Source organism: Salvelinus alpinus, chromosome 18 (genome assembly GCF_045679555.1).
Source record: "Salvelinus alpinus chromosome 18, SLU_Salpinus.1, whole genome shotgun sequence".
NCBI classification, from domain to species: Eukaryota; Metazoa; Chordata; class Actinopteri; order Salmoniformes; family Salmonidae; genus Salvelinus; species Salvelinus alpinus.
The window spans coordinates 11,537,732-11,562,012 of record NC_092103.1 but is presented as its reverse complement, the minus strand read 5'-3'; the positions used below and the strand labels follow the sequence as shown (position 1 = coordinate 11,562,012).

Genomic DNA, 24,281 nt, shown 5'->3' with positions numbered 1-24,281 from the left:
ATCTGATGAAGTTGTTTCTTGGTTAGTGACTATTTATATCTTTATTTGGTCGAATTTGTGATAGCTACCTATGCGGTAAAAAAATTGTGAAAATATGCGGTTGGGTCTTTTGCTATCGTGGTTAGCTAATAGAAATACATATTGTGTTTTCGCTGTAAAACATTTTAAAAATCGGAAATGATGGCTTGATTCACAAGATGTGTATCTTTCATCTGGTGTCTTGGACTTGTGATTTCATGATATTTAGATGCTAGTATTTACTTGTGGCGCTATGCTAGGCTATACTAGTCAGCTTTTTTACTGATGAGGGTGCTCCCGGATCCGGGATGAGTACCAAGTAGAAGTTAATATAGGAGCCGCTACGCAGTTCCCCAAAAACTGGAGGTGCTTTTACGGCGCACTGGTCAAGCACTGGTGTGTATATCTTTGTGTATACAGTTGGTGTGTGTGTGGTCTACTACCTGCATGCAGCGAGCAGCATGTCCCAGGCCGGCGTAAGCCCTCATCTGTATAGTCCTGTCCTCCAGCTCTTGAGCCAGCTGCAGCACCAGGGTGTGGTAGGACACTGCCTTGTCAAAGTCTCTCTGGCTGTGGTGGGCACTGCCCAGGTTACTGTACGCCCGCGCCTCCTCAGGACCATTACCCAGGGTCTGCAGATCACATCAAAGAATATACAGTTGAAGTCGGAAGTTTAAATAGAGAGTCATTAAAACTAGTTTTTCAACCACTCCACAAATTTCTTGTGAACAAACTATAGTTTTGGCAAGTCGGTTAGGACATCTACTTTGTGCATGACACAAGTAATTTTTCCAACAATTGTTTACAGACAGATTATTACAGTTATAATTCACTGTGTCACATATTCCAGTGGGTCAGAAGTTTACATACACTAAGTTGACTGTGCCGTTAAACAGCTTGGAAAATTCCAGAAAATGATGTCATGGCTTTAGAAGCTTCTGATAGGCTAATTGACATAATTTGAGTCAATTGGAGGTGTACCTGTAGATGTATTTCAAGGCCTACCTTCATACTCAGTGCCTCTTTGCTTGACATCATGGGAAAATCTATAGAAATCAGCCAAGACCTCAGAAAAAAAATTGTAGACCTCCACAAGTCTGGTTCATCCTTGGGAGCAATTTCCAAACGCCTGAAGGTACCACGTTCATCTGTACAAACAATAGTACGCAAGTAGAAACACCATGGGACCACGTAGACGTCATACCGCTCAGGAAGGAGATGTGTTCTGTCTCCTAGAGATGAACATACTTTGGTGCGAAAAGTGCAAATCAATCCCAGAACAACAGCAAAGGACCTTGTGAAGATGCTGGAGGAAATAGGTACAAAAGTATCTATATCCACAGTAAAACGAGTCCTATATCGACATAACCTGAAAGGCCGCTCAGCAAGGAAGAAGCCACTGCTCCAAAACCGGCCCAAAAAAAGCCAGACTACGGTTTGCAACTGCACATGGGGACAAAGATTGTACTTTTTGGAGAAATGTCCTCTGGTCTGAAGAAACAAAAATAGAACTGTTTGGCCATAATGACCATTATGTTTGGAGGAAAAAGGGGGCGGCTTCCGTGAAGCACAGGGTGGCAGCATCATGTTGTGGGGGTGCTTTGCTGCAGGAGGGACTGGTGCACTTCACAAAATAGATGGCATCATGAGGAAGGAAAATTAGGTGGATATATTGAAGCAACATCTCAAGACATCAGTCAGGAAGTTAAAGCTTGGTCGCAAATGGGTCTTCCAAATGGACAATGACCCCAAGCATGCTTCCAAAGTTGTGGCAAAATGGCTTAAAGACAACAAAGTCAAGGTATTGGAGTGGCCATCACAAAGCCCTGACCTCAATCCCATAGAACATTTGAGGGCAGAACTGAAAAAGCGTGTGCGAGCAAGGAGGCCTACAAACCTGACTCATTTACACCAGCTCTGTCAGGAGAAATGGGCCAAAATTCACCCAACCTATTGTGGGAAGCTTGTGGAAGGCTACCTGAAACATTTTTCCCAAGTTAAACAATTTAAAGGCAACGCTACCAAATACTAATTGAGTGTATGTAAACTTCTGACTCACTGGGAATGTGATATAAGAAATAAAAGCTTAAATAAATAATTCTCTCTACTATTATTCTGACATTTCACATTCTTAAAATAAAGTGGTGATCCTAACTGACCTAAGACGGAATTTTTACTAGGATTAAATGTCAGGAATTGTGAAAAACTGAGTTTAAATGTATTTGGCTAAGGTGTATGTAAACTTCCTACTTCAACTGTAAATGTTGATTTTATTCCATGCCTTTAACACAATACACGGAGAAAAGATTAGATGGATGAAAATATAAAGAAGTGAGTGAAATGAAAAACCGATCGAGAGAAAAATCATTGGAATTTCAGTTCACTTCCTGAATTGTAAAATAATTGACCTCAACCATGGTGCATGCAAACATGTGTTTGTATGTATGCGTGTGTGGTTCTTCATTAGTTAAATACCTTAGCTATATCCAGGTGTTGCTGGTGACACTGCATAGCGTTGGTGAAGTCTCCCAGTGCGGTGTAGACAGCGCCCATGTTGCCCAGCTGGCGAGCCTCTGACAGCGGGCACTGGGTCTGCCGTGCCAACAGCACACACTGTTTATGGCTGGCCAGGGCATTAGGATAGTCCGCTATCGCTGTGTACACATGGCCAAGGCTGCTCAGCGCAGCGGACGCAGCCTAGATACAAACACACACACACTCATTAGATTTGTCCTCAGCCCTGGCATTCAAACCGGCAACCCTCTGGTGACTGCCCCGCCTCTCTAACCTTGAGGCTACCATCCCACCACATTAACACTGCCACAGGAGGCATCTTAGAAAGACACACACGCACACACACGCGCACACACACACACACACACACACACACACACACGATCTAAAGAAAACTAAACACAGTAGGAAAGATGAGGTGTATAATGACGTGTGTGTTTGAAGAACCTCAGGCTGTGGACCTGCGGTGTCGACTGGAGAGGAGACTCAATAACCATGTCACAGTCACACCTCAATGTCCTCCGCAATAAACACACACACACACACACTGCTTTCATTAGAATGGACTTGTTCAAGCACCAATTCGTCTTGGTGACAGGTGTCTTATCGATTTGACATCTAGGATGCCTTTTAATGACTCTGAGCTCGGACACAGCTGTCCTCTACACACGCTAAAACACACACACACACACATTGTATAGCATATTCAGAATGCGCATAAACGAGGTTAACATACTGAAAGGCATGTTTCGTACAATACTAAACAAACAAGAAACATTGAATAACATATACAACGACATGTGAGCACACAGCATAACCATACAGCTGTACTGACATTCACACAGCCAGGTCTGCAAGGTGTACATTCAAGTTCACCATAATACAGAGACTTGCTTCTCATTCCTCCTCAATGTATTTCAGTCATGAACAGTGAGTGGGGCAGCTCCAGAGCAGACTTTGTTACATTGTCACATTGCTCTGACTGAGAGCAACTCCGCATGGCTCCTGAATAGAAGAAGGGGAAAGAGAAGGAGAAGTACACGATGGAGCGCTCTCACACACACACACACACACACACACACACACACACACACACACACACACACACACACACACACACACACACACACACACACACACACACACACACACACACACACACACACACACACACACACACACACACACACACACCTCTCTGTCCTTGAGTTTCATGGCGAGGACCAGCTGATGTCTGTGATTGGTCAAAGCCTCCCTGTAGTTGACCTTGGAGAAGTAGGCAGAGCCTAGGTTCCCGTGAGCTCGGCACTCGCCTGATTGGTCACCTGGGAAGACATGATAATAAGGTGGGTGTGGACATAAGGCTTCTTAGACGGTGTTAAATGTTCCAATTCATTTGGGTCTGAAGCCTGCAGATTTCTGCTAATACATGATGTAGTGGAGGTGGTTCAGTGAACTACACTCACATGATGAGTAACCTTGCTTGAGACCTGATGACCATTGTTAGCTCACATAGCAAATGCCTTGTCTTCCACACAGTGGGTTATCACAGTCTTAAGTCACACGCACAGCGACATCTGTCTCTCCACCCATACCTAGGTGTGTGTATGCGTGCAATTGTGTGAGTGAAAACAATTGTGAGTGTGTGTATGTGCGTTTCAAGTGGTATTGTCACATGCACAGGATACAGCAGGTGTAAAACAGTACAGTGAAATGCTTGCGAGCTCTGTGTGGGTGGGTGTGTGTGTACCTAGCGTCTTGGCCACCTCCAGGTCTTGCTGCATGTATCCTGTGCTCTTCTCTGCGTTGCCTAGCGACCAGTAGGCTGAGCTAAGAGCAGAGAACACTGAACCTCGGAGCTTCAGAAAGAACAGAGAAGAAAGAAGAAACTCAATGATCATCACGCACACATAGAAACACACACACACACACACAAACACACACACACAAGCTGCCTTGCCTTCAGAGAGCATGTGCCAATCTTTAGCCCCGCCTCCAGGACCACCACTGAGGCGCCGTGGTAACCAGCGGTCAGCAGCTCCTGACCAATCACACACACCACCACGAACGGACTCTTGTCCAGCTTCATCCTCTGCAGCTGATGGTAGGTGGGTTCTAGAGAGTCTACGGGGGACACACACACACACACACACACAGCTATAGAAATACATTTATTAATGTATACATTTGTTTTTGCAATGTTTATTCTATTACCAACACCTTAATGCATACTTTTAATTGATATTATGTAAGCTAAACATAAAAATAAAGTATATTTTTAAAAAGTTCTAATGTTACTGTCCCCACTACAACAACAAAATAGTTAAATACATGTCATTTTGTCCTTGAAACATTTAATTGAAATATAATTTCCTATGGAGGAATGCTTCTTCTGGGGAGTGCCAATATGGCCAACCGCCGGCTTCAAAGCCTCTCACTGGCCAATACATAGCATCAACAATTTATTTCATTGACTGTACCACAGAACGATCAACTATTGAGAGAACAAGGAATTTACAGAGGATAGACACTGTGGAGGATCGAATGATGAGCTTCAGGGTATACACTTTCTTTCATCTATTTCTCTCTCTCTCTATTCATCTGTCAATCCATTCTCTTCCTTCTTCTCTTGTTCTCCTGCCTTTCTTCTTTTACTTATTCCTCTTGAACTGTGTACCTCACAAATCCTATTTTCTTTCGACCAACTTAAGTGGCCTTTTCTATTCAAAACTTTGTAAGCATTCAACTTTCCAGCTGAAATATTACATTTCATAAAAATATGATGTAAATATCCTAAAACAAAAATATACACAAATAATACAGTATCTGATGAAATTGCTTTAGAAAAGGGCAGGAGACAGGGATGTCCTCTCTCCCCACTCCTGTTTGCACTGGCAATGAACCGCTTGCAGAAACAATTTTAAGGACCCAAACGTAACAGGTATCAGTATTGGTAAACATGAATGTAAACTAAACTTATTTGCTGACAATCTCCTGATATACCTGACTAAAACTTCAAATTCAATGCTCCCCTTGTTAAAAATGTTTTCGTAATACTTAAAAATTTCAGGATTTAACATTGTGGAAAAAAATGGAAATAATGGCAATAGGGAAAATAAGAACTATAGCAATCCTTTAAGTGGACCACAACAAATATTAAATACTTAAGATGCTTAAGTGGCAACAAACAACAAATATCTAAAGATAACTTTATCCCATTACTCAACAACATGAAAGCAGATCTAATTAAATGGAACAATCTCCTCATAAATCTTACAGGTAGAATAAACCTTTTTAGAATGGCATGGCTCCCAAAGTTTTTAAATGTATTTTTGGTAATACCAATTACCCCACCGAAGACGTTATTTAAAAAAGTATACTCGGCCAAAACAGACTTCATATGGGCAAATAAAACTTGTAGAATAAATAGGAAAGTTTTACATGTCCCTAAAGCTGAGGGTGGTTTAAACCTACCAGATTTGGAATTGTTTCAACTCGCAACCCACGGCTTTTACTTGTGAAATATTGTTAAATGCACTAAAGAGGAACAATGGGTATATATTGAAGATGCGCATGCTCATCCCCAGAGTATTTTCACGTGTCTGTTTTTAAAGGATGGAGCTAAGAACATTAACAACTTCCTAGTTAAAATGTAAATAAATGTAATCGGAAATGTAATCTACGTAATCCACAAAAGTAATGAAGGCCATACACAATAACTAGTAATGCTGCATACTCCAAGAAAGGTTAAAATCTCACCTTTCTGGTAAAAACTTGTTATAAATTGCTGTGGTGTAGTCACTTTTGAGGAAACAAGCTCAAGTACACAGTACAAATATGATAAAATATGAAAATAAGAAACATTTTCTTGTTCACTAAAACTGTATAACTAAGGCTTGAAATTACTTGTTTTTTTTTAAATATAGTATAATAAATGTATAAAATGACTAACTATAAGATTTCACCTTCCTTAACTGTAAAATACATATTTGTATATTTAGTGTTAGAGAAAATGTGCATATTTTCTAAAGGTCTTTCTTGATCAAAACGTCTGCCCCATAGCTGTGAACATCTCAGAGCTATAGCTTGGCTTCCTGAACTCGTTAGGAAATCACCTTTCATCTCATATTAATCTTGGACGTCTATGACAAACAGTGTTTTTTGTTGAACATTTATTAATTATTTTACATTATTGGCTATAAATCGATCTCTGTGATGTAGTGACTGTGCTGTAGGGTTCAGCCAGGAGTTGATGGACAGTCAGAAGAGCGAAGTAGATGGTACGAGGAACATCCCAGCTTCAAGTGGTGTCAGATTTCACATCCTGCTTCACACAGGCAGAAGAGACATACCCAGTGCTTAATTTGTAAATCAGGGGGTCCTGGAACACATAGTGAGCGTGAGAGGGGGGGTTATCTGGGGGGCTCATGAGAAAAAAAAGTGACAAACACAATGTAGCAGCACAGCAGACGGAGTAAACAGCCAAGTATCCTACTATCTATGGTGGTGTAACGGACAGCGCTCTCCAAGGTGCTGATTACGTCACTGCAGAACACCCATCATAAGTAGGCTATAGCCTATAGCATGCCCACTTACTCGAGTATAGCTGTGGGGCTTACAAGTCCGAATTTCTTATAAGCCTAATTTTCAAGACATCAATGTACAGCGACATTTTTAGACGTCACAACAGAACACCTGCCATATGCATATGCACACATACTCAGCTGTGGGCAGTGCTTAATTTGAGATGGATCCTGGCCCCTCTCAGATTTGACTTAGTTCGCTCTGGCACCTATTTGTGCGGTTCCAGTACCTCTCGCAGCATGATTTCTTAGTTGTTTCACTGTTTGCACTGTAAACATTCTAATAAAACCAATCAGAGTTAAATCAAGTTTCTTCCTCGTTATTTCTCCCGTCCCCCCAGAAAAAACATTACATAAAATTGTGGGGATCCTTCTGTGTAATCATCCTATCCTGCCACACTGTTTCCAGACCTGCTCTGTCATTTGTACATAGAGGTTATGGGGAAGGCCGGTGGGGTAAGTAACTGATCTTGGCACAGGTCTTGTCTTGGTAGTGGTGGTCAGCTAGTGAAGAGGTCCCTTATACTCCTGTGTCCGTGAGAATCAGGGCTACCACTCAATGCAAGCCAATTTAATCTATGGTGTCCACATATCGATTTATAAATATCGGTCGGGACCGGTACTAGAACCACACAGGTCCTCAAAACAGTGGACTTCACATCTAAGAGGTTTTAAGGACACTATAACAACATGGAAGAAAATTAAATGGATTCTACAAGAACCAATATCACTCCCTAAAAACACACCCCTATGGAACAATCCTTGGATAGCTTTTCAGAATTCACCGATAAATTGGCTTTCATGGAAAACTAAAGGCATAGAACCCTTAAATGACACGGTAATAGGAAATACAATTATTTCCATGACAGAATTAAAAAGCAATTTTGGCCCGACCAATGTAGACATTTTCAAATATATGCAACTTAAAAGTTTTATATCATGAAATTTCGACCCGATAAGCTTTTGGACATCAGAGCAATGCTGAGGGAATCCTATTTGAGTCAGAAACAGATACTCATATGATAGGTAAGATATACAAAACCTTGCAGAGATCTCTTAGAAAAAAATATGAACTATTGGAACCAAGCCTTAAAAATAACTGTTATAGGGCCTCCCGGGTGGCGCAGTGGTCTAGGGCACTGCATCGCAGCGCTAGCTGCGCCACCAGAGACTCTGGGGTTCGCGCCCAAGCTCTGTCGCAGCCGGCCGCGACCGGGAGGTCCGTGGGGCGACGCACAATTGGCCTAGCGTCGTCCGGGTTAGGGAGGGTTTGGCCGGTAGGGATATCCTTGTCTCATCGCGCACCAGCGACTCCTGTGGCGGGCGGGGCGCAGGGAGCCAGGTGCACAGTGTTTCCTCTGACACATTGGTGCGGCTGGCTTCCGGGTTGGAGGCGCGCTGTGTTAAGAAGCAGTGCGGCTTGGTTGGGTTGTGTTTCGGAGGACGCATGGCTTTCGACCTTCGTCTCTCCCGAGCCCGTACGAGAGTTGTAGCGATGAGACAAGATAGTAATTACTAACAATTGGATACCACGAAAATTGGGGAGAAAAGGGGGTAAAATTAAAAATAAATAATAATAACTGTTATGCAGTAGGCACAAGACAGAGAGCGTGTTGGAACATAACAATGGCGTACTGTATATAGAGGGAGTAATCAGGGAAGTGATATGGTCCAGGTGTACCTGATGATGAGGCGCAGGTGTGCGTAATGAAGGGTTGTCAGGACCGGTGGTTAGTAAACCGGCCACGTCGGAGGGGAGGAGTGGGAGTAGACGTGACAACAGTTAACGAAAATCACCCGGATTACTCTCCCTTTATTCAGCCCTCAGTAGCCTCAGTCTTCAGGCAGTATTGGTTTTGTTGACGTTCAGTACACTACTCCTGTTTTGTTTATCTTCATGTTTGTTATTATCAAACTCACCTTCTGCACCTGCTTCCTGACTCCGTGCGTATACGTTATAGTACGCTCAATCCAGTATTAACTAAGGTATATCATTTATTATATAAGAGGCAAAATGCATAAATTCTACAGCACAATGGCAGAGTCATTTCTTAAGTGTAAAACTAATAAGACTCAATAATGCATGACTTCTGGGAGTGCTGTAAAGTCCAAGCGTTATGGGCAGAGTTAGAAAGCTGTCTATCAGAAGTTTTACTTATATTGAAGAAGTTATTACTTAAATACTGGAAGTAAAATGATACCCCAACATTAAGAGAATGGAAGAATCAAATGCGTTATTGTTTAAATATTGAAAGAAATCTGGCTACAGACAGAAACAACGTAACACAATTTGAAGTCATACGAGGTAGAGTCTTACAAGCATTAGAAACAACATTGGATGTGGATATGGTGGGAACATGTGGGTCTGAGCAAGTGTGATGTCATTAATGTTCGTGGAAACGCATGATTTTGTCGATGTATTTTGTTTATTATTATTGATTTATTTTCTCTTCTTGTATCCTACTTTCTCTTCCTTCCTCATACACTTATCTCTCTTTCTCTTTTCTTTCTGCCATCTCTCCTTTTGTCTTTTCTCTTGGGGGCTTTGACACCTCCACGTGTTAGCCCGGGGGGTACTGGGTATATAAAGAAATGATGGATTGTGGGTAAAAGAAGGGATGATGACCACTAAAGGAATGATAATTCAGTCTGATGGAAGCTCCTCCATCTTACTCAGTTTCTTAAACACCCATGCTGTGTGTGTCTGTGTTTCTCTCACTAATATAAGTGAAGCCGTCTGACTCAGTATGATGTCTCAAGAAGCAGCTTTAATTACACTATATCTTAGCTGAAAGCACATATTATGACCCTGAGTAAAACACACACACAAACCCACATACACACTCACGCCTAAACACAAACATGCAAAGACACACATCGCACCTCGTAGTGGGGACTTCATGGCAGCCTCAACCATGCCCACCAGTAGTTGGAGACTCTTGGGGTCCTGCGCCAGACCAGAGGCAAACGCTGCCAGGGCGTCGGCATGGCGACCAAGGTACTGCAGGGCCACACCCTGACGGAAGTATGCCTGATGGAGGGAGAAAGGGAGAAGGAGAGGGGAAGAGGGAAAATAAGTTAGGGGGAAAGAGGGAGGAGAAGTTAGAGGGAAAGAGAAGGGAAGAGGGAGAAGAAGTTAGGGGGAAAGAGAGGGAAATATTAGATATACTGGACATTCAACAGCTAGTCATCCTGTCATTTTGAGCTCTCATTTGGTAAAATAGATTGTACATGTATTAAACATTTTTTGTATGCATAAAAAGAAAGGAATTAAATAACTAATAAAATAATGTGTATTTTTAACAAGATTTTATAGTTATAATAATACTGTTGAGAGAAAGGAGATCACCGGAAACAATTAGCACTGCAGGACTACTGCTACTGACTGTGTGTGTGTGTGTGTGTGGGTGTGTGTGTGTGTGTGTGTGTGTGTGTGTGTGTGTGTGTGTGTGTGTGTGTGTGTGTGTGTGTGTGTGTGTGTGTGTGTGTGTGTGTGTGTGTGTGTGTGTGTGTGTGTGTGTGTGTGTGTGAATGCATCAGTCTATACTTCGAAGCTCCCCACCAATACTATAACGTACCAAATTCACAAAATCAGACAGACTCTTTCTGACAGCAGGTAGAGTCTGGATCCCTCCCCCTTCCCCCTCCGATCTGTCAGTAAGTCTATTAGCATGTCTGGCAGCTCCCTCAGAACCCCATGAACCCCTACTTCCCTATGTGAAATAGCTATATCCCCTCTACCCCACAAGCCCACCTGCTGGAGGGACAGTTCAGGTAGAAGCAGACTGTTGCCGGGGTCCATCAGACTCATACCAGACCCGGAGCAAGGAGATGTGTGTGTGTGTGTGTGTGTGTGTGTGTGTGTGTGTGTGTGTGTGTGTGTGTGTGTGTGTGTGTGTGTGTGTGTGTGTGTGTGTGTGTGTGCACAGAGGATGCGCGCTGGATGAACAAGATGCTTCAATTACCGCTCCCATTAATCAAGAACAGATGGCAACGCAATAGAGACAGAGAGAGAGAGAGGGAGAGAAGGACGTGAGCGAGAAGGGGAGAAGCCGGTAGAGAAGATGTGAGAGAGAGGTGTGAGAGAAAGGGGAAGAAAGAGAGAGAGGCAAGGGGAGAGAGAGGTAGGAGAGAGGGAAAGCATGAGAGAAAATGAACACGAGAACGAGAGGAGATAAGAAAGAGCATGCAGCGGAGACAGACGACAGGTTAATGTGTGTGAGACAGGGACTGTGCGTCAGCTGAGAGACACAACACTGGTACATGGTGCATAGCTTAATATCTACCACAACTCACCGTCTTACTGCTTCACCACACCAATACATCTCCCCATTACCTTAGTGCAGTAAAACGACACAGTGTATTGAAACCAATTGCAGCTGAGACCAACACAGAGTTACTCACAGTCTGAGAATGAATGACTGTGTATACTGCGTAAGCATTAGAGAGAAATAACAACAACAAGCATTGGAATACACGGAGTGATTCATACGATTAAATGTGAATAAATCATAGGAGAAGGCCAATGAGTGGACTAACACAGTACAGATGGAGTCAAATATATTGGCACCCTTGCACAATTCACTATTTCTGTGTTCACAAATGTATTTGTTTGATTTACAACTGCACATCTAAAACATCTAAACTGAAATTCAGATTTTTTACTTCAAAGTAAAAAATATCCTCTTGTTTGAGATCAAATGTTTCATATGAGGCGACAGTACAAAATGTCACCTTTTATTTTAGGATAGTTTCATACATATCTGTTTTTACGTTTAGAAGTGAAAGCACTTCATATACAGTGCATTCGGTAAGTATTGAGACCGCTTGATTTTTTCCACATTTTGTTACGGTACAGCCTTATTCTAAAATGTATTAAATAAAAAAATCTGCACACAATACCCCATAATGACTAAGCGAAAACAGGTTTAGATTATATATATATTTTTTAAAGTATTCAGACCCTTTGCTATGAGACTATTGAGCTCAGGTGCATCCTGTTTCCATTGATCATCCTTGAGATGTTTCTACAACGATTGGAGTAATCCTGTAATAAATTCAATTGATTGGACAAGATTTGGAAAGGCACACACCTGTCTATATAAGGTCCCACAGTTGGTTGACAGTGCATGTCAGAGCAAAAACCAAGCCATGAGGTTGAAGGAATTGTCCGTAGAGCTCCGAGACAGGATTGTGTCAAGGCACAGTTCTGAGGAAGGGTACAAAAACATTTCTGCAGCATTGAAGGCCCCCAAGAACACAGTGGCCTCCATCATTCTTAAATGGAAGAAGTTTGGAAACACCAAGACTCTTCCTAGAGCTGGCCACATAGCTCAACTGAGCAATCGGGGGAGATGGGCCTTGGTCAGGGAGGTAACGAAGAACTCAATGGTCACGCTGACAGAGCTCTAGAGTTCCTCTGTGGAGAGGAAGGACGATCATCTCTGCAGCACTCCACCAATCAGCCCTTTATGGTAGAATGACCAGACGGAAGCCACTCCTCAGTAAAAGGCACATGACAGCCCGCTTAGAGTTTGCCAAAAGGCACATAAAGGACTCTCAGACCATGAGAAACAAGATTCTCTGGTCTGAAGAAACCAAGATTGAACTCTTTGGCCTGAATGCCAAGCGTTAAGTCTGGAGGAAACCTGGCACCATCCCTACGGTGAAGCATGGTGGTGGCAGCATTATGCTGTGGAAATGTTTTTCAGCGGCAGGGACTGGGAGACTAGTCAGGATTGAGAGAAAGGTGAACGGAGCAAAGTCCCGAGAGATCCTTGATGAAAACCTGCTCCAGAGCGCTCAAGACCTCAGAATGGGGCGAAGGTTCACCTTCAACAGGACAACAACCCTAAGCACACAGCCAATACAACGCAGGTGTGGCTTCGGGAAAAGTCTCTGAATGTCTTTGAGTGGCCCAGCCAGAGCCCGGACTTGAACCCGATTAAACATCTCTGGAGCTTGAGAGGATCTGCAGAGAAGAATGGGAGAAACTCTCCAAATACAGTCGTGGCCAAAAGTTTTGAGAATGACACAAATATACATTTTCACAGTCTGCTGCCTCAGGTTGTATGATGTCAAAATGCATATACTCCAGAATGTTATGAAAAGTGATCAGATGAAATGCAATTAATTGCAAAGTCCCTCATTGCCATGCAAATTAACTGAATCTCAAAAAAACATTTCCAATGCATTTCAGCCCTGCCACAAAAGGACCAGCTGACATCATGTCAGTGATTCTCTCGTTAACACAGGTGTGATTGTTGACGAGGACAAGGCTGGAGATCACTCTGTCATGCTGATTGAGTTCGAATAACAGACTGGAAGCTTCAAAAGGAGGGTGGTGCTTGGAATCATTGTTCTTCCTCTGTCAACCATGGTTGCCTGCAAGGAAACACGTGCCGTCATCATTGCTTTGCACAAAAAGGGCTTCACAGGCAAGGATATTGCTGCCAGTAAGATTGCACCTAAATCAACCATTTATCGGATCATCAAGAACTTCAAGGAGAGTGGTTCAATTGTTGTGAAGAAGGCTTCAGGGTGCACAAGAAAGTCCAGCAAGCGCCAGGACCGTCTCCTAAAGTTGATCCAGCTGCGGGATCGGGGCACCACCAGTACAGAGCTTGCTCAGGAATGGCAGCAGGCAGGTGTGAGTGCATCTGCACGCACAGTGAGGCAAAGACTTTTGGAGGATGGCCTGGTGTCAAGAAGGGGAGCAAAGAAGCCACTTCTCTCCAGGAAAAACATCAGGGACAGACTGATATTCTGTAAAAGGTACAGGGATTGGACTGCTGAGGACTGGGATAAAGTCATTTTCTCTGATGAATCCCCTTTCCGATTGTTTGGGGCATCCGGAAAAAAGCTTGTCCGGAGAAGACAAGGTGAGCTCTACCATCAGTCCTGTGTCATGCCAACAGTAAAGCATCCTGAGACCATTCATGTGTGGGGTTGCTTGTCAGTCAAGGGAGTGGGCTCACTCACAATTTTAGCTAAGAACACAGCCATGAATAAAGAATGGTACCAACACATCCTCCGAGAGCAACTTCTCCCAACCATCCAGGAACAGTTAGGTGACGAACAATGCCTTTTCCAGCATGATGGAGCACCTTGCCATAAGGCAAAAGTCGGGGAACAAAACATAGATATTTTGATAACATAGATATCCATGGTCAGGAAACTCCACAGACCTTAGTCCCATTGAGAACTTGTGGTCAATCCTCAAGAGGCGGGTGGACAAACAAAACCCCACAAATTCTGACAAACTCCAAGCATTGATTATGTAAGAATGGGCTGCCATCAGTCAGGATGTGGCCCAGAAGTTAATTGACAGCATGCCAGGGCCGATTGCTGAGGACTTGAAAAAGAAGGGTCAACACTGCAAATATTGACTCTTTGCATCAACTTCATGTAATTGTCAATAAAAGCCTTTGACACTTATGAAATGCTTGTAATTATACTTCAGTATTCCATAGTAACATTTGACAAAAATATCTAAAGACACTGAAGCAGCAAACTTTGTGGAAAATAATATTTGTGTCATTCTCAAAACTTTTGGCCACGACTGTACAGCTGTGCCAAGCTTGCAGCATCATACCCAAGAAGACCCGAGGCTGTAATCAATGCCAAAGGTGATTTGATAAAGTACTGAGTAAAGAGTCTGAATACTTATGTAAATGTGTTTTTTGCTAAAATTTTGAAAAACCTGTTTTTGCTTTGTCATTATGGGGTATTGTGTGTACTGTGGTATCCCAGGAGCTCTACAATCCCGCTACGCACGGCGGCAGCAAAAGGTATCGCATGGGAGCTCTTCCATTTATTTAGCTGGGTGGGTATTCCACGGGAAATCCTGACGGACCAGGGCACCACGTTCATGTTTCGTGTGATGAAGGATGTCTGCAATCTGTTACGAATCAAACATGTGAGGACCAGTGTGTACCATCCACAAACCGACGGGCTGGTGGAACGCTTCAATAAGACCCTGAAACAGATGCTGAAGAAGGTCATCGAGAGAGACGGGAGGAACTGGGACCAGCTGCTACCCCAACTGATGTTTTCAGTGCGCGAGGTACACCAAGCATCCATGGGATTCTCCCCCTTTGAGCTCCTGTATGGCCATCGGCCCCGCGGGCTGCTGGACCTAGCCAAGGAGGTCTGGGAAGAGCAGCCAATCCCCCTTCGCAGCGTAGTAGAACATGTGGAGGAGATGAGGGAGAGGATGACGGCGATTTGGCCAGTGGTGAGAGAGCACATGGCCCAGACGCAACGTGCCCAGGAGCGTGTCTACAACTGGGGGGCCCAACCACAAGAGTTCCAACCCGGTGAGAAGGTCTTGTTGCTGATCCCTACCATGGAGAGTAAATTCCTGGCTACGTGGCATGGGCCCTACGACATTGTTGAGCGGGTAGGCGACGTCAACTATAAGGTCCGCCAACCGGGGCGGAGAAAACCCCTCCAGCTTTACCATGTGAATTTACTGAAGAAATGGCACGCACGCGAGGCGCTGTGCGTAACGTGGACCCGGCCACAGCAGGGCCCGCCCTTGGTCGAAGTGGCAATGGGGGAAGATCTCAGCCCGACCCAGCGACAGGAGCTCAGAGAGTTGGTCCAGCTGAATACGGCCGTGTTCTCCGAGGTGCCGGGGCGCACGGACCTCGTGGAACATCAGATCCACACCCTTCCGGGAGAAAAAGTGCGTAAACGGCCATACCGGATACAAGAAGCCCGGAGGGTGGCGGTCCAGCGGGAAGTGACAAAAAATTGAAATGGGGGTACTGGAGGAGTCACACAGTGAGTGGTCTAGCCCCATAGTGCTGGTTCCGAAACCGGACGGAACTGTTCGCTTCTGTAATGACTTCTGGGGCCTGAACGAGGTCAATAAGTTTGATGCCTACCCCATGCCCCGGGTGGACGAACTGATCGACCATTTGGGGATGGCGAGATACGTCAGCACCTTGGACCTGACGAAGGGGTACTGGCAGGTGCCACTGACAGCGGCCTCCCGGGAGAAGACTGCCTTCTCCACCCCAGGGGGGCTATACCACTACCGGGTTCTGCCTTTCAGGCTCCACGGGGCACCAGCGACATTTCAGCGACTCATGGACCGAGTCCTGTGGCTGCACAGTGAGTACGCAGTGGCTTATCTGGATGACATAATTGTGCACAGTGACAATTGGGAGTCACACCTGTAAGTTACAGTCCGTGGTTGATGCGCTAAGGGATGCAGGTCTGACCGCGAACCGCCACAAGTGCAAGCTGGGCTACGCCGAAGTGGAGTACCTGGGATATCAGATCGGGAGGGAAAATGTGAAACCCCAAGAAAAAAAAATCGCTGCCATTAGGGGATGGCCGGTCCCCCGAACCAAAAGGCAGGTAAAGTCATTCCCGGGGTTAGCAGGCTACTACAGTAGATTTGTACCTAACTTTGCTGCAATAGCTTCTCTTCTCACAGATTTAACAAAGGCACGACTACCCCGGTGCGATGGACGGAGGACACAGAGGCGGCGTTCCAGGCCCTGAAGGATGCGCTATGTTCACACCCGATACTCGTCACCCTGGACTTCTCAAAAAACCTCCTGGTTCAGACAGACGCGTCTGACACCGTGGTAGCGGCCGTTTTGTCTCATGAGCAGGAAGGTGAGGAGCACCCCATCATGTATGTCAGCAGGAAGCTCCTCCCGAGGGAGAAGAAATACTCAATTGTCGAGAAGGAGTGCCTCGCCGTGAAGTGGGCCGTCGACACCCTCAAGTATTACCTCCTCGGGAGGAAGTTCACCCTGATTACTGACCATACCCCCCTCGTGTGGATGGCACGAGGTAAGGACACGAATGACCGTGTCACCCGCTGGTTCCTGTCCTTACAGCGATTCTCTGTCATCCACAGGTCGGGGGCCCAGCACGACAATGCGGACGCCCTATCCAGGAGGGATGCAAACCTAGCCCTGAGCATGCCTCCCTCCCAGTCAGGGCTAAGGGGGGGGGTGTATCCCAGGTCTACCCCGGGGGATGGTAATAGAGTGGAGGTGCGTGAGGCGACGTTGGTTCCATCTGCTGGGAATACGGGAGCTGGGCACCCCGACACGGACAGCTAAGTGGAGGTAATTAGAGGAAAGTGCCAACCAGCCGTGGAGGCTAAATAAAAGGAGCACGATGGCACACCTCGGGAGAGAAGGGAGAGAGACGGACACCAGTTAAGAGAGAGAAGGAAGACCGAGCAAAACCTAAGTTATTTCTTTGATATATTTATTTTCTGTCTAAGTAAAGTTGTTTTTGAGGACTAAAGCCTCCCTGTCTCTGTGTCAATCTCTGCACGCTCAACCCAACACCCCACGGTTTAACACAGTACATACAAAAACTATTTAATACATTTTAAAATAAGGCTTTAACGTCACCAAATGTGGAAAAAGTCAAGGGGTCTGAATACTTTCCGAATGCACTGTATCTAACCCCCCCCATTTTAAGAAGTCATGAGTATTTGGACAAAATGTACTTATAGTGTATTAATGTTTAGTATTTGGTCCCATATTCCCAGCACACAATGCCTACATCAAGCTTGTGATCAGTTGTTGGATGCATGTGCAGATTGTTTTGGTTGTGTTTTGGATTATTAGATGCAAAGTTTGGTAGGATGATGGCACAAACCATCTTTCTGTTACCAATCTCTGCATCTGCATTGTTGTTCAAGTAAATGTGTTTCTGTGGAAATGGAGAAATGTAGTCCTTGTGCATCGAGTTATGTAATTGATCTCACTTGTGGTAAGTTGCAGGTGCCTACAAGATAAAAAAAAAAAAAATAGCCATTCAACCAGTTGTGTAAAGAGAGAAAAAAGAAACATTCTGCTCCATTTTAAAGTGCAAGGGTGCCAATATATTTGACCGCATCTGTAACTGCTCTGAGTGTGAGTGTGTTCTCCCTTCAAACTACATATACAGGTCACACACACACACATTTGTTTTACTATCCTTCCGGGGATCCAAAAATGTATTCCCACTCAAAATCCTATTTTCCCTAACATTAACCTTAACCCCAAACCCTAAAACGAAACCTACCCTAACCCTAAAATAGCCTTTTTCCTTGTGGGGACCGGTGAAATGTCCCCACTTGTGCAAAGTTTTCTTGTTTTTACTATCCTTGTGAGGACTTCTGGTACAACAGAGAAACAAAGACACACACATATAAACTTTCATGCTTTGATTGACAGTCTAATTACCAGTGTAACAGAGCCAGCCCACATGCTCACAGGATCAGAAGGCTGTGTGTGTCTGTGTGTGTCTGTGTGTGTGTGTTTGAGGGGAGCAGGGAATGCCAATAGTGTATTATGCGTCTGAGAGAAGCAGGAGGAATGAGTCCGGCTATCTGAGGCCAGATAAAAGGACAGAGAAAAGAAGGGAATTGCTTTGGGTCACATGGGGAATAAACGAGTGTGTGTGTCAAAGAAGTGGCATTGACCCTGGCTAGTGGCGTGAAGTAGGACGCCAGTGTGTGTGTGTAATTCAATAGGTGATGACCCGACCGTGGGGAAGGATAGATAGTATGTACACTCCCCTTTGTACTATATTAATTTAACAATATGTTTTTTATTGCCTTCGATTGAATTAGAACATAATCATGATGTAAATAAGTTTGGAGACTGAACTGCTTTTTAAAATATTTTTTTTGGGGGGTGGGACTGCAATTTGCACCACTTCTGTAGAATCACCCGTATACACTCCCCTACATATGTATTTGGACAGAGAAGCTAACATTTTAAATGTGGCTCTATACTCTAGCATTTTGTATTTGATATCAACTGTTTCATATGAGGTGACAGTACACAATGTCACCTTTTATTTGAGGGTATTTTCCTACATATCTGTTTAACCGTTTAGAAATGAAAGCACTTTATATACTGTATCTAGCCCCCCCATTTGAAGAAGTTATGAGTATTTGGACAAGATTAACTTATAGTGTATTAAAGTAGTCAAAAGTTTAGTATTTGGTCCCATATTCCCAGCGCACAATGATTACATCAAGCTTGTGACTTTACACACTTGTGTTTTGGATTATTAGATGCAAAGTTTGATAGAATGATGGCACCAACAGCACAAACCATCATTCTGTTACCAATCTTTGCATCTGCATAGAGTTATGTAATTGATCTCACCTGTGGTAAGTTGCAGGTGCGTACAAGAAGAAAAAAAATAGCCATTCAACCAGTTTTGTCCGACGCGAATGATATACTGCTTTTTCGGGAACAGGCCCAAATCGCCATCATTTGCATGATGAAAAGACAGAGAAAAAGGTGGTGGAGGTCAGGCTGCCTTCTGAGAATTTGTAGGCGAGCGAGTAAACCTCCACTGCCATCTGTTCTATTGGCCAACGTGCAATCATTGGAAAATAAAATCGATGACCTACGATCAAGATTATCCTACCAACGGGACATTAAAAACTGTAATATCTTATGTTTCACCGAGTCATGGCTGAACGACGACACGGATAATATAGAGCTGGAGGGATTTTCTATGCACCGGCAAAACAGAGAAGTTACGTCTGGTAAGATGAGGGGTGGGGTGTGTGTCTATTTGTCAATAAGAACTGGTGCGTGATGTCTAATATCAAAGAGTACCTTATAACAAGCTGTAGACCACACTATCTACCAAAAGAGATCTCATCTATATTATTCGTATTTATCTATTTACCACCACAAACCGATGCTGGCACTAAGACCGCACTCAACCAACTGTATAAGGCCATAAGCAAACAACAAAATGCTCATCCAGAAGCGGCGCTCCTAGTCACCGGGGACTTTAATGCAGGCAAACTTCCATCTGTTTTACCTAATTTCTACCAGCATGTCACATGTGCAACCAGAGGGGAAAAAACTCGAGACCACCTTTACTCCACACACAGAGATGCATACAAAGCTCTCCCCCACCCTCCATTTAGCAAATCTGACCATAATTCTATCCTCCTGATTCCTGCTTACAAGCAAATCTAAAGCAGGATGTACCAGTGACTCGCTCAATATGAAAGTGGTTAGATGATGCGGATGCTACGCTACAGGACTGTTTTGCAAGCACAGACTGGAATATGTTCAAGAGATTCAATGGCATTGAGGAGTATACCACCTCAGTCATCGGCTTCATCAATAAGTGCATCGACGACGTCGTCCCCACAGTGACCGTACGTACATATCCCAACCAGAAGCCATGGATTACAGGCAACATCCGCATCAAGCTAAAGGCTAGAGCTGCCACTTTCAAGGAGCGGGACACTAATCTCGACGCTTATAAGAAATCTCGCTATGCCCTCAGACGAACAATCAAACTAGCAAAGCGTCAACACAGGATTAAGATTGAATCCTACTACACCGGGTCTGATGCTCATCGGATGTGGCAGGGCTTGAAAACTATTACGGACTACAAAGGGAAACCCAGACGCGAGCTGCCCAGTGACGCGAGCCTATCAGACAAGTTAAATGCCTTTTATGCTCTCTTTGAGGCAAGCAACACTGAAGCATGCATGAGAGCACCAGCTGTGTGATAACGCTCACGGTAGGCGATGTGAGCAAGACTAAACAGGCCAACATTCACAAAGCCTTGGGGGCCGACGTATCACCAGGACGTGTACTCAAAGCATGCGCGGACCAAATGGCAAGTGTCTTCACTGACATTTTCAACCTCTCCCTGACCGAGCTTGTAATACCTACATGTTTCAAGCAGACCACCATAGTCCTTGTGCCCAAGGAAGCGAAGGTAACCTGCCTAAATGATTACCGCCCCGTAGCACTCATGTCGGTAGCCATGAAGTGCTTTGATAGGCTGGTCATGGCTCACATCAACAGCATCCTCCCGGATACCCTAGACCACTCTAATTCACATACCGCCCCAACATATCCACAGATGACGCAATCTCAATCACACTCCACACTGCCCTTTCCCACCTGTACAAAAGGAGCACCTATGTGAGAATGCTGTTTACTGACTACAGCTCAGCGTTCAACATCATGGTGCCCACAAAGCTCATCACTAAGCTAAGGACCCTGGGACTAAATACCTCCCTATGCAACTGGATCCTAGACTTCCTGACGGGCCGCCCCCAGGTGGTAAGGGTAGGCAACAACACGTCTGCCACGCTGATTCTCAATACTGGAGCCCCTCAGGGGTGTGTATTTAGTCCCCTCCTGTACTCCCTGTTCACCCACGACTGCGTGGCCAAACACGACTCCAACACTATTATTAAGTTTGCAGATGACACGCCATTGGTAGGCCTAATCACTGACAACAATGAGACAGCTATAGGGAGGAGGTCAGAGACCTGGCAGTGTGGTGCCAGGACAACAACCTCTCCCTCAATGTGAGCAAGACAAAGGAGCTGATTGTGGACTACAGGAAAAGGCGGGCCAAACAGGCCCCCATTAACATCGACGGGCTGTAGTGGAGCGGGTCAAGAGTTTCAAGTTCCTTGGTGTCCACATCACCAACGAACTATCATGGCCCAAACACACGCAGACAGTCGTAAAGAGGGCATGACAACACCTTTTCACCCTCAGGACACTGAAATGATTTGGCATGGGTCCTCAAATCCTGAAAAAGTCATACAGCTGCACCATTGAGAGCATCCTGACCGGTTGCATCACCAATTGGTATGGCAACTGCTTGGCATTACAGAGGGTAGTGCGTACGGCCCAGTACATCACTGGGGCCAAGCTTCCTGCCATCCAGGACCTATATACTAGGCGGTGTCAGAGGAAAACAAAAAAAATTGTAAAAGACTCCAGTCACCCACTTCATAGACTGTTTTCTCTGCTACCGCACGGCAAGCGGGTCCGGAGCGCCAAGTCTAGGACCAAAAGGCTCCTTAACAGCTTCTACCCCCAAGCCATAAGATTGCTGAACGATTAATCAAATGGCCATTGGACTATTTACATTGACACCCACCCCATTTGTTTTGTACACTGCTGCTACTCGCTGTTTATTATCTATGCATAGTCACTTCACCCCTACCTACATGTACAAATTACGTCGACTGACCTGTACCCCCGCACATTGACTCGGTACAGGTACTCCCTGTATATAGCCTCGTTATTGTTATTTTATTGGGTTACATTTTATTATTTTTTACTTTAGTTTATTTGGTAAATATTTTCTTAACTCATTCTTGAACTGCACTGTTGGTTAAGGGCTTGTACGTAAGCATTTCACAGTAAGGTCTACACACTTTTTATTTGATTTGACCAATATATTTGACCGCATCTGTAACTGCTCCGAGTGTGATCTCCCTAGAGCCCGACCGATTAATCGGCATGTTTTCAAAACAATCGGTGATCGGCATTTTTGGACGCCGATTACATTTCAATCCAAGAGGAGACTGCGTGGCAGGCTGACCACCTGTTACGCGAGTGCAGCAAGGAGCCAAGGTAAGTTGCTAGCTAGCATTAAACTTATCTTATAAAAAATAATCAATCTTAACATAATCACTAGTTAACTACACATGGTTGATGATATTACTAGTTTAACTAGCTTGTCCTGCGTTGCATATAATCAATGCGGTGCCTGTTAATTTCTCATCGAATCACAGCCTACTTCTCCAAACGGGTTTAACAAAAGCGCATTTGCGATAAAAGCACAATCGTTGCACCAATGTACCTAACGATAAACATCAATGCCTTTCTTAAAATCAATACACAAGTATATATTTTTAAACCTGCATATTTAGTTAAAAGAAATTCATGTTAGCAGGCAATTTTAACTAGGGAAATTGTGTCACTTCTCTTGCTTTCAGTGCAAGCAGAGTCAGGGTATATGCAGCAGTTTGGGCTGCCTGGCTCGTTGAGAACTGTGTGAAGACCATTTCTTCCTAACAAAGACCGTAATTAATTTGCCAGAATATTACATGATTATGACATAACATTGAAGGTTGTGCAATGTAACAGCAATATTTAGATTTAGGGTTGCCACCCGTTCGATAAAATACGGAACGGTTCCGTATTTCACTGAAAGAATAAACTTTTGGTTTTCGAAATTATAGTTTCCGGATTTGACCATATTAACGACCTAAGGCTCGTATTTCTGTGTGTTTATTATATTATAATTAAGTCTATGATTTGATATTTGATAGAGCAGTCTGACTGAGCTGTGGTAGGCAGCAGCAGGCTCGTAAGCATTCATTCAAACAGCACGTTCCTGCGTTTGCCAGCAGCTCTTCGAAATGCTTGAAGCACAGCGCTGTTTATGACTTCAAGCCTATCAACTCCTGAGATTAGGCTGGCAATACTATAGTGCCTGTAAGAACATCCAATAGTCAAAAGTATATGAAATACAAATGGTATAGAGAGAAATAGTCCTATAGTTCCTATAATAACTACAACCTAAAACTTCTTAACTGGGAATGTTGAAGACTCATGTTAAAAGGAATCACCAGCTTTCATATGTTCTCATGTTCTGAGCAAGGAACTTAAACGTTAGCTTTTTTACATGGCACATATTGCACTTTTACTTTATTCTCGAACACTTTGTTTTTGCATTATTTAAACCAAATTGAACATGTTTCATTATTTATTTGAGACTAAATAGATTTTATTTATGTATTATATTAAGTTAAAATAAAAAAGTGTTCATTCAGTATTGTTGTAATTGTCAGTATTACAAATATATATACATATAAAAATTGGCCGATTAATCGGTATCGGCTTTTTTTGGTCCTCCAATAATCGGTATCGGCGTGGAAAAATCATAATCGGTCAACCTCTAGTTCTCCCTTCAAACTACAGGTCACACACACACGTTTGTTTTGTTTTACTATCCTTGTGAGGACTTCTGGTACTCACAGAGAAACAAAGACACACACATATAAACTTTCATGCTTTGATTGACAGTCTAATTACCAGTGTAACAGAGCCAGCCCTGATGCTAACTGGATCAGAAGGCTGTGTGTGTCTGTGTGTGTGTGTATGGGCAGGGGTGGGGGGGAGCAGGCAACACCAATAGTATATTTACGCGTCTGTGAGAAGCTGTCCCTGCATCACACTGTTTACTTCCTACCATGACAGTGAGTGAGGGAGACATGGCACAAAACACCTGTTAGATCCACCGACATCTGCATTTGAATTATCCCTCCATCTCTCCTCTCTCTCTCGCTCTGTCCTCAGTGTTTCCCCTATATTAATTTAGCAGCGCCAGACCACCACT

At 44.1% G+C, this 24,281-nt stretch overlaps 1 protein-coding gene across 2 annotated transcripts in view; it reads right to left on the bottom strand.

Annotated features, from left to right (window-relative positions):
- LOC139543754 (tetratricopeptide repeat protein 28-like) overlaps window positions 1-24,281 on the bottom strand; it is a 113,126-nt gene that overhangs the window by 44,198 nt on the left and 44,647 nt on the right. For both annotated transcript variants that reach the window (XM_071350133.1, XM_071350134.1), the window contains exons 3-8: window positions 9,999-10,146; window positions 4,493-4,656; window positions 4,283-4,391; window positions 3,727-3,857; window positions 2,494-2,715; window positions 462-650 (exon numbers count right to left, since the gene is read on the bottom strand). In XM_071350133.1, the coding sequence (XP_071206234.1) occupies window positions 462-650; window positions 2,494-2,715; window positions 3,727-3,857; window positions 4,283-4,391; window positions 4,493-4,656; window positions 9,999-10,146 (963 nt within the window). The remainder of the gene's footprint in view (window positions 1-461; window positions 651-2,493; window positions 2,716-3,726; window positions 3,858-4,282; window positions 4,392-4,492; window positions 4,657-9,998; window positions 10,147-24,281) is intronic.